At 42.8% G+C, this 13,102-nt stretch overlaps 1 protein-coding gene across 1 annotated transcript in view; it reads right to left on the bottom strand.

The window, feature by feature from the left end:
- Nucleotides 1–12,442, bottom strand: part of TFAP2D (transcription factor AP-2 delta) — an 83,657-nt gene extending 71,215 nt beyond the window's left edge. Inside the window, exons 1-3 of the mRNA XM_072638430.1 lie at nucleotides 12,404–12,442; nucleotides 10,823–11,320; nucleotides 7,316–7,376 (exon numbers count right to left, since the gene is read on the bottom strand). Coding sequence (XP_072494531.1) covers nucleotides 7,316–7,376; nucleotides 10,823–11,320; nucleotides 12,404–12,442 — 598 coding nt within the window. The remainder of the gene's footprint in view (nucleotides 1–7,315; nucleotides 7,377–10,822; nucleotides 11,321–12,403) is intronic.
- Between the last annotated feature and the right edge of the window lie 660 nt (nucleotides 12,443–13,102).

Genomic DNA, 13,102 nt, shown 5'->3' with positions numbered 1-13,102 from the left:
GGCACAGAGATTATGAATTATCTACCAGTTTAGAGTCTCACAAATGGCGTCAAAGTGAAGATTCTAACCCAAATCTCCTGACTCCAAGTCCAGTATCCTTTTGGCTGTGTACTTTGTAAGGATCAGCTCAATTGTTCACTGGATAATTCTTGAATAATTGAAACTACATTACAGATTCTCAAGTATAGCTCTAAGGAAGCGCAAAGTATTCAAATCTTGTGGTGAGCCCCACCTGTTACACACCGTCTCACTTTCTCCTCCCCTAGACTAGTTCAAGTCTGATTCTCCTTGACCTTCCTTGCTTGGTTGAAATACACAAACAGTAGCCTTTCCAACAGATGAGGGAAGACCTGCGCTAAGGGAATAAGTTGCGAAGATGCGACATCACCTCCAGAATGAAGTCATAAGAACCTATTTAATACCCTGGAGGCTAGAGGAGGCTTTAGGGGAGACCTGGTCTGGCGTCTACAAGAGCTGTGACTAAGCCTTTGAAATGGAAAAGCTAAAAATCTAGGACTGTAAACTAGTAATCTGTGGAGTAGTGTAAATAAGGTTTATAGATGAGATCCCTTTAGACGAGTGTGGGGAGTATAAATTGGAGCTAGGATTGGGCTGAATGTATTGCCAGATACACTCTATACTACATTCTAGTTGTGGTACCCTACCTTCCTCAGTCTCTACCTCGGCCTCAGCCCCATCTTCTGCAGCTTTGGCCCCAGAGAATAGTTGATCCTGTCCTTTTAAATTTCCTCTCCCCGCAGCAATTAGGGTTCAGGAAACTGCAGGCTTGCCTTCCCTTCCAGGAATGGGATCCCAATTCTCCTGAAGCTGTCCCTGAGCTACAAGCGTCTCGGTTCTCTCTACCTCTAAGGAAAACTCCCCAACAAACAGCCCCACTCCTCGCCCTTTCCAAGACAAGATCAATATTTCCTTCGAAGCTCCAGCGAGCTTGGATCTCCGTGCAGCATTTGCAAAGAAAAATCGCCCCACTCCCAACAGTCTGTGCCGCGGTGGCGTCGGTGTTGACATAATTAGAGAAAATCTTGAGAGCAAAATAAATGTTCTGTTCGCCTTACAGCCAAACAGATGTTTACAATTCAAATGAAAGAAATACAAACGGCAGGGATTTTCGCCCCCCCATCCCCCTTCATCTCCAGTGATCGCTCGTTTTCTCTGACACATTAAAAATGTGTAAGCGATTACTGGAGTTTCCTGTCCCTGTTTGTTATACAGTTGAATTTGCAGGAGGTTCAGCTGTATGAGCTGGGTCTCCAAATGAGGTTCTTCCCAGTTTCTCTTTCCCTCCAGCTCCGTACATTCTCCCCCTGTCCCACTAACCCTCCCTCTTCCCTATGCACGCGCGCGCGCGTACACACACACACACACACACACACACACACACACACCACACACCCTCTCTTGAAACCGCAGCAATTATTAATTGTAATTAAAGAGCAATGGGGGGAGGGGTGGGTTAATTGGATTCCTATGGGCTCTTGATAAGGCGACAACGATTTTAATTGCGCTAAATTGTGAGGGGTGCGCAAATGTAGGTATTACCGGATTAGGAGAGCTCTGTGTGTTTGCCCGCACTCCAGCTCCTCCTCATTAGTAAGGAAGGGTAAAAGCAGAACAAAAGGAGGGAAACAAGAGATGGAAGGTTGTCTCCAACTCTACGGGGCGGGGTGTGTAGCTGATGTTGAAATCTCCCCACCCGTTGGAAGCCACGCCACAATGGAGAGCATGTGGTCTACATTGCCATTGGTGTGAGCTGAAACCCGAACACAGCTTGAGAAGATCAGCACTCCATAGCCTACCAAGCCCGTGCTCTATGCACACCTATGGGTGTGAAGATTTTTGTCGTACAGGGAAATTGAGTGGGAAGAGTCTGGCAAGAATTAGGCATAGAATTTCGGAGCGGGAAAGGAATTTAGAGACCATCTAATGCAACCAATTTAAATGGCGAGTGTGAAAACAGGCCCAGAGAAAGAAGTGAATGACTTAAGGTCATTTATCCATCCTCTGATAAAGAGACAGCAAACAGAGTCACGTATATTAGGAGCCTTAGAACAGAGCAACCATCCCTATGGATTTCTAACCTAGATAAAATTGTCTCTCGTTCTGTTGTGTCCTTTATTCTGTCAGGTGAAAGATAGTTACTTGACTCTGTGCGGGGAACTTAATGCAGAGATGCTTTTCGAGAAGTCTGATTTCTGGGGTACATATTGCAAAGAAAAAAGGAAGGAAAGATTTCCTCCCCTTCATTCTGCACTCTCCTCCCCATCCGCTTCACAGGGTATGTAAAAGCTTCGCCTCCCCCATTCCCCCAACCTCTGCCCAGCCTGGAGTTGCATAGAGCAACACACACACACACACATACACACACACACACACACACACACACACACACACACACACACACACACACACACACACACACACACACACTGCTCTTTCCAAGCGCTCTTTCCAAGAGCAAAATTAGAAGGATTTTAGAAAGTGGGAACCTATTCACCACCCCTCCACCCCCTATATTCCCTAGCTCCACTAGTCAACACCCTAAAAAAGAGCCTAGGAGGCTAGCGGCTTGGACCACACGACGTTATTGGCAGATGTTTGGCGACTGATATTGAACTGCTTTTAAGAAAGGATTTTTTTTAATTAAATAAGATCTGACAATGTTTGTACCGGAGCATTAACGCCTCAGCCTTGGCATGTCAGTCACCTCTAAGCGATTTGACAAACTCAAGAGCTCTTAAAACGTGAAGAGTTCAGATCATATTAATTCCCCAAAAATGTTTTGATTCAAAGTAGTTTGTATTTTATGTTGCCAAGGGCAATCGAGAAAGAGCTATTGCCGGTAGCCTGGGCCCTCTCTCTTCGTGGCCCAGAGGCTATAGCGGTATTTAAGCTTCTGAAATTAGCCTGGGGCAGGAAGGCAGAAGGATCACAAAGTGAAACAAGAGCTCTTTCCCCACCCCCACCTCTTTTTTTTTTTTTTTTTGGATTTTGCCAGCTGAGTTTTATAGAGATACATGGGCCAAATGTCACCATGTTGCCTTTAAAAATTCAAATATTTATAGATAAGACTACATTTCCCCCCCACCCTCCCCCCAATACCTCCATTTTAGTCAATACCTCCCCAACTGAGGCCGATCCCTTATCCTACCATTCAAATGAAAGAACCCATCAAGATCACTACAGTTAGTGTTAGGATTATTATAGTTCCTTTATTATTAAATGCGTCTACTGGGGGATGAAAGGTGTGACTTTCTAACAAAGAAAAGAAAGGAAGAAACCGAGAAGATTCTTGGAGGAAAAAAAAAGATTGAATTTTTTTTTTAATGATTAAAAACACAGACGACTCCTGTAAATAGGAGCTTCATTTCTTCAAGAGCTGTCTTTTGAAACTGGGAATCTGAATATTCAACTAAGGCAAAGCCCCACTCTGTATGTACAACATTAATATGATCTCTGCAGAGTTTGGTACTCAGAAATATTAACATATCAAAGCAGGCGCCCGAGGCTAGAGAAGCTATCGATACGAGAGCGCCCGGGTAAAGTAAAGATTATTGGTTGTGATGGTTAGAATGGCGGAGCTCCGGGCGAAATCTTGCACACCATTAACTGAAAGTGATAGCACAGGGATAGCTGCATCAGATTCGGTGGCAAATATTTTATCTAGATAGTAATTACCTCGCTACTGCCTCTGTCTCCTTGTACATTCTTTTACTTTCCGACCCTCATTAAAGGCAAACACAAACTAATTGCCCCGTGTATCAGCTAGACCCTGAAATGTCATTCTTTTCTTGGGGAATAGAGAGAGAGAGAGAGAGGGGAAGAAAGGGGGAGGGAGGGAAGGAAAGAGGGAGAAAGACAGACAGAGAGAGACAGAGAGACACACAGAGACAGAAACACAGACAGACAGACAGAGACAGAGACAGAGAAAGACAGACACAGACAGACACAGGTAGAGACAGAGACAGAAAGACAGAGAAATAGACACTGGCAGAGACAGACGGAGTCAGAGAGACAAAGACAGACAGAGACACAGAGATAGATACAGAGAGACAAAGCCAGAGACGAACAGAGACAGAAAGAGGTAGAAAAAGCCATTTAGAAATTGAGATGAAATAAAATACACACAGAGACAGAAGATAACAGACAAGGAAAGGAAAACTAAGTACAACTGCTAAACCTGGCGAGCAGAGAAATGACACTTTTAGAGGAACAATAAGTCCAAGGTTAGAAACCGAGAGTCAAATGATATTTAGTGTCTTCTGAAAGAAATTTAGGCTTAAAAAATTATTCCTTCAGCTTAGAAAAGAAGAAGGTCAGATGATCTGAGGGGACTTAATGGGCGACGAGGACGAATCAGGAAAAAGTTGCGCACTTTTACGCAGCCCAAATTCATGTCACCTTTGGATTACACGTGGAAAGTAACGCGAAAGTATATGATGAAATAGTAAGAGCAATTTAAATATGAATTGTCCCCAAATACTGGAGTGTTTCACCCACCTTGTAGTTCGCATCTGTCACCTGATCTATGAGAAGAAAAAAAAAAGTTAACCTAACGTTTGACGTGGGGCACTCCTGCAGCTCCTTAGTTACCGAAAGAAAGGGTTGTCTTTTCCCCCACAGAAAACAGGAAAAATGTTCATATTTCCTCCCACATTTTAAATTTAAAGCAATAGCTTTAAAAGATACACTAGCTTTACGGTGAAATTAGTGGTTGCAGCTGAATAAGGCAGGAAAAGTTTCTTAGTTTTGAGTGTATTTCTTTTGTGACCAATCTTTACATCCTCGAAAAACCTTGATCGCTCTTAAGGAAAACACGCTCACACGCACACACTCTGGTTACAATCGGTTATGGCAGAAATCAGAAAGGCTTAATCAGAGCTTCAGAGATGAAATAAAGTCTCTAGGAGACAATCGAAAGCTCGGAATCCTCTCAAACGCGAGATGAATTTTAGCCAGTACAGGAACCCCAACGTATTTCCTTCCTCTCCCTTTGCTAAAGACTGAAGTGTTTCCTGGAGGGTCAAATTGGAGTTCATAATCTCAGATTTGACAACCTTTACCAGGTATAATTAACAATACCATATTCTAACAGCAGAGACACAATTACACACCTATGAAAACCATTTTCTCTGCACACAGTTTTAGGAGCCTGCGCTCAGTTCCTCTCCTCCAAGCACTAAATTATCTACTAGGAAGATGAGGCTGGATCTCCTAAATCTAAATTTACTTAATCCAAACTAATGACATAACTTTCTCACATCCTTTCCTCTCACCCTTTCGAGTATTCCTAATTCCTTTCCTCACTCACTTTTTCTTTTGAGTAACTTTTCCTAGCCATTACAGAAGTTGATCTCTCTCTCTCACCATGGCCCCATTTAAGGCATTTTGAAATAAATTTTAGAAAAAAAATGTAGAGAAGGAAACTAAAATACTATACTAGCAATGACAAGAAGTCCTCCAAGGAACAGAGTACAGGCGTCTAATTAGTGGCGCTGTCCTTCAGCACCATCTGCACCCTCCACAAGCCGGTTGTCTCTCTGAACTGCCTATCTTACCTTTAATGATGCAGTCCCCATTGGCTTTATTCGTAACATTTTACCTGTCACTAATTCCTAGCTTTTCCGTAGGTTCTACGGATGTGTACATATATCTTTGAATTGTCATTATCCTCCGGCATATTTCAGTTTTACGCACTACTACATAGATAAGGAATTGTGCCTAGCTGACAAATTAGTGTATAAATGCTGACATCCTGCTCCTTCCTCCTCTCATCCTCACACCTTCTTGGTCACCACTAAAAGTTTTAAAAATAAGTTATCCGTGGTAACGATGTGTAGGCCTATCTGAATCACCAAATTTCTTACTTGACCTCAGCCCACTTGCGCTATGCTGCCTATAGTTCAAACACTGAAGACCCAACTCATTTCTACCAATTCATTTCCCTTTCACAAAAAGTATCCGGTCTTTCAAAGAGCATTAAAGGGTTAGTAAGTGACTTAAGTACATTTAATGACAGTTGGAGAAATGACTTAGTCTTTGGCACAGCCAGCACATAATAGCGATTCGGTTTACTAAAGAGAGCTGCAACACGAAGCGGAATTAGTCTTGGTGAATAGACTACGTCTTATTAATTCTTATGAAGTTGGGATAACAGCTGGTCCCCCTCTCTGGTCTGTGGCTTGGGTTATTCAGATCATTGGAAGGATAAGCTCAGACCACTAGTACAGTCAGCTATGATCTTTGACTATCAAATCCTAAGGGTCTTAAGGAAACCGTTTATATGACTCCCTTTTGTTGTGATGGAGAGATATGAACCCATAACAATGCATGAAGGGCACATTCAATTCTACACCTCCCTTTCTCTCCCCCTCCATCACCCCATTTCTTTTTGAGCTGAGTAACTCTGGATTCAGATGTTTTTGTTAACAGATGGGAACAAGAAAGCTTTATCCGGTACAGTTAACACCACCCCCTCCTCCTTTTCTCCCTCCTTTAACGAAAGAAATGTTCAGAACATTTAGGAAAATAGGGGGGGCTACAATATTGGCGTTTTGTTACCCTCTTTGCAGCTTTCCTGGACACCTTTTATACAAACCCTCAAAGCTTCAACTTAACACCATTGCTTGAAATCTTACAGGCGGTGGCTGGCACATTTGGGACTAAATGAAACCAGAAATTCTGCTTGGGGAGGTGGTATTCCAGAGGGGCGGAGGGTGTGAGAAGTTTTTTCGCCTTGAACTTCGATTTTTGTCACTGTGACATGCGTTATTGGCGAACCATTAGGACATCATGGTGGGTTTCTCTACCACCACCACCCCCCTTCCCAGTCTCAGTTTTCATGTTTTTCCTGCAGATTGTATTTTGTCTGTTAGTTTCAGAGAGGGAGAACAGCTGAAATCCATGGGAGTGTCCTCACCTCCTGCTAGGGAGGTGAAGGATTAAATGCAGAATGAGACATACTTTGGGGGAGAGGGGGGTTTATGGCCAATGTGGAAGTTATTTTTTGCTTGATTATACATGTTGATAACAAGAGTTTTGTTTTATGTTATTTCTCATGTTGCGAGGGAGGGAGAGAAGAAGCATTTTTGTTGATTGAATAAAATAAAAATTTTCAAAGAAATACATAGGAGATTTTTTAAATGTTAGTTCCTCTTGGTGGGTAGGGGCTTCTGGCCTCAGAAACAATCAGAAACACAGTGGGGTTCTTTTCTTTAAAAAAAAATCATTTAATCTGATATGAAAGAGGCATTTAAAATAATTAAGTGGAGATCATGAAGGAGTGACTTATCCTTACCTCTTCTTATCACCCCACCTTGGCCATTGAGAACAAGCCCGCACTGGGCATCCACTGATCCCTTAAAAAAGAAAGAAAAAAGAAACAAAGAAAGAAATCAAATACAGACACAAATAGATATCACAAGTGGTTTGTCAGCCCCCACCAATCAGCGTTCTCCCCCCTTCTAGAGGAGGGGAGAACATTTAACAGCAACATTTAACAGTAGCAGCAAAAGAGTAGCAAAATCATGAGTGTCAGCAAACATGTTTTAAAAAAGGGGACCTGACAATTCTTTAAATCTCAAGGAATTCATTTTATGATTCTATGTAAGCTAAGCCTTGTAAGAGCAATGCCTTCTTTTATCTCAGCACTGAGGTCTCTTTTATTTGAATGTCCTAGCTATGCATACATCATGTACACAGACACCTAACTTGTATATTATGCACCTTCTGTATTCAGCAAATGACACAGGCAATGCCAAGTCCTGATAATATGCACCCTTATTGGGGGATTCAAAGGAAAATATCACATGCAGATCATTCAGAACATATTGGTTCTGTCGCCCCAGAGGCAGGAAAACCCTGAGAAGCAACAGAAGTGTGTCTCTGGAAGAAGGCACAGACACATGGTCCAGAGCTGCCCATTTGTCTGGGATCCCTTCCTGATTGAGAAACCTTTTGCTTTGGGAATAAGGAAAGGGTTCCCCCCCCCCCCCTCATTTTAGGTTCAGAATAAAATAAAAACTTTTGCTCAATGGAAATGTGTTAAAAGCTCATTTTCCTTTACAAACAAACGAGGTATTGGACATGAAAGAGGCCTTGAAGGGTGTTAACCTACCCAACAGCCCGTGAAGAGTTAAGTAAATGCGGAGAGAGTCGGTGCATAATAAAAACCCACTTTACAAAACAACCTTTACAGTCCTGGCTCCCTCTTTGCCTTCCCATTTTCACCATATTGAAGCAAGCCTGTAAGACCCCCTTTTCAACCCACTGCCGAGCTCTTTCTTATTTTAAATGTTCTGCCTTAAAGTGATTATCAAATCAATATGAAAAAAAAAACTTGGAGACTGAGCATAAATTAAAGCGGTGATGGGAAAAGGTGTGACAGTTTCCTTTGTTGGCCATAGCAAATCTTTTTAGGGGACTCAAAGATGGAACTGAAGCCCCAAGACTGTTTGCATCTGTTAGGCAGACTTAAACCTCCCTGCAAACTATTGGACTTTCACTTAAAATTCTGTTCAGGGAAAAGTATATTTACATTTGTTGCATTTGAAATGAGGCATATGCTGATGAACGTTTTAAAAAGGAAGAATTAAAAAGAGAGAGAGTCTGGGTCTCCCCCCCCCCCTTCTCTTTCTCTTTTTAAAAGTAGCTATGACTCTTTTTCTCCCTCTCTTTCTGTTCTGTCAACAAAGTCCAAGAGGGTGGAAGGAAGGAGACAGATTGCACAAACGTGCTTCCATGGGAACAAGGAAATATAGGTTATGCTTCTTTTAGTATCTCTGTGTTTGTCCCAGTTGGAGTAGAAATGAGTGAAGGGAGATTGAGGATATATATATATCTACATATATCTATATATAAAGGTGGGGAGGGGGAAGAAGACAAGTCCAAGTGTACGAAATGTATAAGGTAATAAGGGTATAGAAGGTCTCCAACAGAGTCTTTAAAGATGTTTATTTTCTTAGAAGAAACGAATCTGGATCTCTCAGCTTTACAAACTCCCCCCTCCCAGTAAAACATGTTGTTTGGTCGGATGACATTGCATAAATGACCAGTTGAATGGCACTAAGTCGAAAATTGGATAAACTACGGTGTCCTTTTGCACAGGATTCGCTCTTTGTCTGGTGCTTGCAAATGTTCTAATCCCCTCTTTTGAAAAATGCCAGGCTTTGTGCCTGTCACAGAAAAAAAATTTGTACAGATACAAAAAAATCAGCAGCAGACGTGGTTATAAAAAGAAGTAAATAGGTTTTAGTTGAGCTAAGCACTGAATGGCAGATTTTTTTTCTCCCTGAGACATAAGGGGATCCTTGTGAAAAATGTAAAAAACGTCCTGAGCGTATAAAATTATTTAGTGAATTTAAATGTAGAAAGTCAAGGTTTATGAAGCCAAATCTTTTCTTCACCGTGCTGATCCTAGGGCTAACATTCTTTTGTTATGACAGCAAGGGCTTTTTCTTTAATTTTAAAATATTCCCTTACTCCGAGGTAAATGAGGGGAAAAGCTATTCAGTGCGTAACAAGGGATCTCCTACGTCTCCAAAATTCTGTTCTTACACTTTCAGTCCATGGATTGGATATGGAAACTTTGGAGAGCTTTGTGAGGATGAAAGAAACAAATCGGATGTTCAAAAACGAGAGAGAGTAGTTGCATCCATTAAAGGATGTTGAAACTGTAGGGTTTTTTTTGTTGAGTGGTTTAATATGTTCATGTATTTTATCTATCTGTCTCTCTATATACATAGAGAGATAGATGACATGCGTTCCAATGGATATACAGTATAATATCATGTGCCATATGTGTGAATAAAAGAAATAAGGGAAGAATGGTCGAGTGACACACACAATTAAAAAAATTATTTTTTCTTAATTAGAAATAGCAATATATCTGGATTGAAATCGACATCCATCTAGAAAAAAAAAGACAAAAATTATGTATCTAGTCAAGATACAAAGTCCTTTCCCTGGTGTCTGAATAGAGAAAATGTTTACAGCTATACAAACTTGTGAAGGGTTCTGGTGTGATCCTTTTTTTTTAAAGTCTTGTGTCTTAAAGTATCCTTTGTAAAATTTGAGTTTTCAGAGTAATTTATAATGTTTGACCAGAGTTTCAACAGAGCTGAAGGTTACAGTAGAACATATATACTGTTTTCTGGCCTATATATTTTCAGAGAGTGTTAGTCTCCAAATAAATCTCAAGGCTTTCAGAGACTACTGTAAAACACACAGTCTTACACACACACACACACACACACACACACACACACACACACACACACACACACAGGTATTAGAGCTTGGATGACTGTTGATTAATCTAGTTTTACTTTGGGTACTGTTGGAGGAAAGCAGGTGAGACCTTTTCTTCCACTCTGCCCCTGCTTCAGAGTAAATGTAGGTTCACAAATTCATCCTACTCGTACTGAAGAGAAGGGCAGGTTTAATTGGGCACAAATTCAGGTGAAATGTCTTGGTCCAATGAGGAGCACTGGAAGGGTTCATTTCTTTTAGAATTGTTTAGATAAAAGTTTCAGTAAGTTTGCGTGTGTTTGGGTGTGTGTGTGTGTGTGTGTGTGTGTGTGTGTGTGTGTGTGTGTGTGTAGAGACGGGGGGAGGAGAGAGAGAGAGAGAGAGAGAGAGAGAGAGAGAGAGAGAGAGAGAGAGAGAGAGAGAGAGAGAGAGAGAGAGAGAAACGAGATCCTAATGTTACTGAAGAGGCATCAATGGACGGTGGGGGGGGGGGGGGTAGGGAGAGGGTGGGAATAAGGGGGGAGGGGAAAGAAAAATCCTCTGCATGCGTATTTACCTGCAAATCGTCTGCTCCCGAGGCGGCCAGCCCCAGGCTGGGTCCTGGCAGGAGTCTTTGATCTGGATGCATCCCATACTGGGATCCATGGCTCATAAGAGACAGGTCGTGGCGGCGGTAAGCATCGAGGCAGCCCAGCTCTCTCCTCTGCTCGTCCAAGCAAGAGGATTTGAGCGCCCGAGCATTGTGCAGATTAATAAAATCGGTGGGCTCCCCGTGGTGGATCTGCTGATAGTACTGTTGCGAGTGGTGGAGAGAATTCAGAGAGTAGGCGTCGGGGTTCACAGCCGGGTGACTGTGCTGGAACTCGTAGTGAAAGGATTGGTGGTGGAGCGGGGTGTACTGGTGGTTAGTGGAGAAGTACGGGGAAGCGAACTCAGTGCCAGTGGTGGAGTAAGTTAGAGGAGAGGAGGAGGAATAGGCGACAGTGGAATTGGCTACGGACTCCAGACACCCGAGCTGCATCAAACGGTAGCTGTTTGATCCGTCGTGACGTATCTGGAAGGAAGAGGGGGAAAAAGGAGAGCAAAAAAACTTGAGGTTTGTCATTTTCAACCAAAGCGCAACTCTCCCTTAGCCCCGCTCTCCATCCATCTAAATCTAGATGTAATTATGGGGCTAGAGAGAGATATCTATATAGCCACCTAGCCAACGATTAGAGGGAGAGCCAGGGCAAGGCGACTGTGCCATCGAGCCCATGAAAGCTGGAGAACTAGGGGTGGGCGGCCACGTCCTCTGTCGAGAGGGAAAAAAAAACACACCACACACAGACACAGACACACACACATACACACACCCCACCCTATATAGGTGCGGGTGACACACGCGCGCAGCCCCTTCTAAACGCGCTCCGCCTCAAGCGCAGCAAAGTCGGGAGTCTGGAACAAGTCCATTCCTCCTGAGTTTTATGGCCTCGGCAAGCGAGGTTGGCCCGCTCCAACAGACCTGATCTAGCCGGCAGCTCACCTTCCCGGACCAGACTTAAAGATAAAAGCCCTCGCAGAGCCCTCCAAGGCCATTTGGCTAGTGGTACTCAAAAATCACCATTTATGTATATGCCTTTTTTTAAAAAAAAGATCTATGCAAAACGCTTAACTTTCTATGCCTTTTTTGGGGGGGGTGGGGAGGGGGGGAGAAAACCAGTCCCTCTGTTTCTGTCTCCCCCTACTTGAAAAACCCATTCCAAAGGGGATCGTTCTTCCCACCCCTTGTCCACCTACCGCCCCCTCCCCCCCTACCAGTCCTTTTACTTTGCCTTCCTGGCTATCCGTTATCTCTCTCTATCTTGTTCTCCTCCACCCCTCCTCCCCATTCTTTTATTATTAGGATTATTTTTCCCCCTTCCTTCTCATTATGGCAACTGTTTCTTAACGTGTCCGTGAGTTGCCCTTCCTGGCGACAGATGTCATAACGAACTTTCTCCCCTTTCCTTCTTTAAGTCACCCCAAAGCCAGATTATAATTAAACTTAACGGTCCAATATAGATTAGAGACAGGGGAAGCTGCCACCACCGCTGCCACCGCCCGCCGCAGCCGCCACACACACGCGCGCAAAAGGAGGGGAAAAAAAAAGTAATAATACCTCGGCATCGTGGACTAGTCCCGGAAAGGTAGTTGACATGTTGGGTTTCTCCGAAAGCTTACGATGCAATTTCCCTCTCCAAAAATGAATCAGGAAAAAAAATCCAAACTTCTTGTATTTTCCAATTTTTTTAAAGGAAAAAAATGATCTATAGATAGAGATCTAAATTGTAATGGCTTTGCCCGGATCAGATATCTCCTTGCCTTGTACCCACTTAAAAACCTGTAGGAACAAAATTTTCCCTCTGCACAAAAGCAGCTCCCTGGAACAGATTTTGTACTTGCTGAGTATTTCTTTGGCTGATGTCGTAGGTCCCTTGGTAATATAGAAGTTTTGAAAATTAAGCATCAGCACTGAGTACTGGGAGGACAATAGGCAGAAGAGATTTATCCCAGGAGACAAGGAATAAATATTGTATCTTCGCCTAATAAGGAACTGTAGGTTCTTTCAACATTTTTATCCATTTTTTCCAACCTTTATCATGCTTTTCTATACAGTCTATGGTGGGGACTCATCTCTGCGAAGAGAATTTGCACACATTTTATTGTGAAGATAGAGATCTAGCCCAGAGACGTGAATATTAGAGATAGAAGTATATATATATATTAATTAAAGCGTCCTTTTACATAGGTAAGTGTTCGTTCCGATTGGTTATACTCTTTGGGAGCTGGAAAGCTCCCTTTTCCGGGCTGCACCCAA

This window comes from Notamacropus eugenii, chromosome 2, assembly GCF_028372415.1.
Source record: "Notamacropus eugenii isolate mMacEug1 chromosome 2, mMacEug1.pri_v2, whole genome shotgun sequence".
Classification (NCBI taxonomy): Eukaryota; Metazoa; Chordata; class Mammalia; order Diprotodontia; family Macropodidae; genus Notamacropus; species Notamacropus eugenii.
Note: the sequence above shows the minus strand (reverse complement) of the source record. Positions and strands in the feature narration are given on the sequence as shown.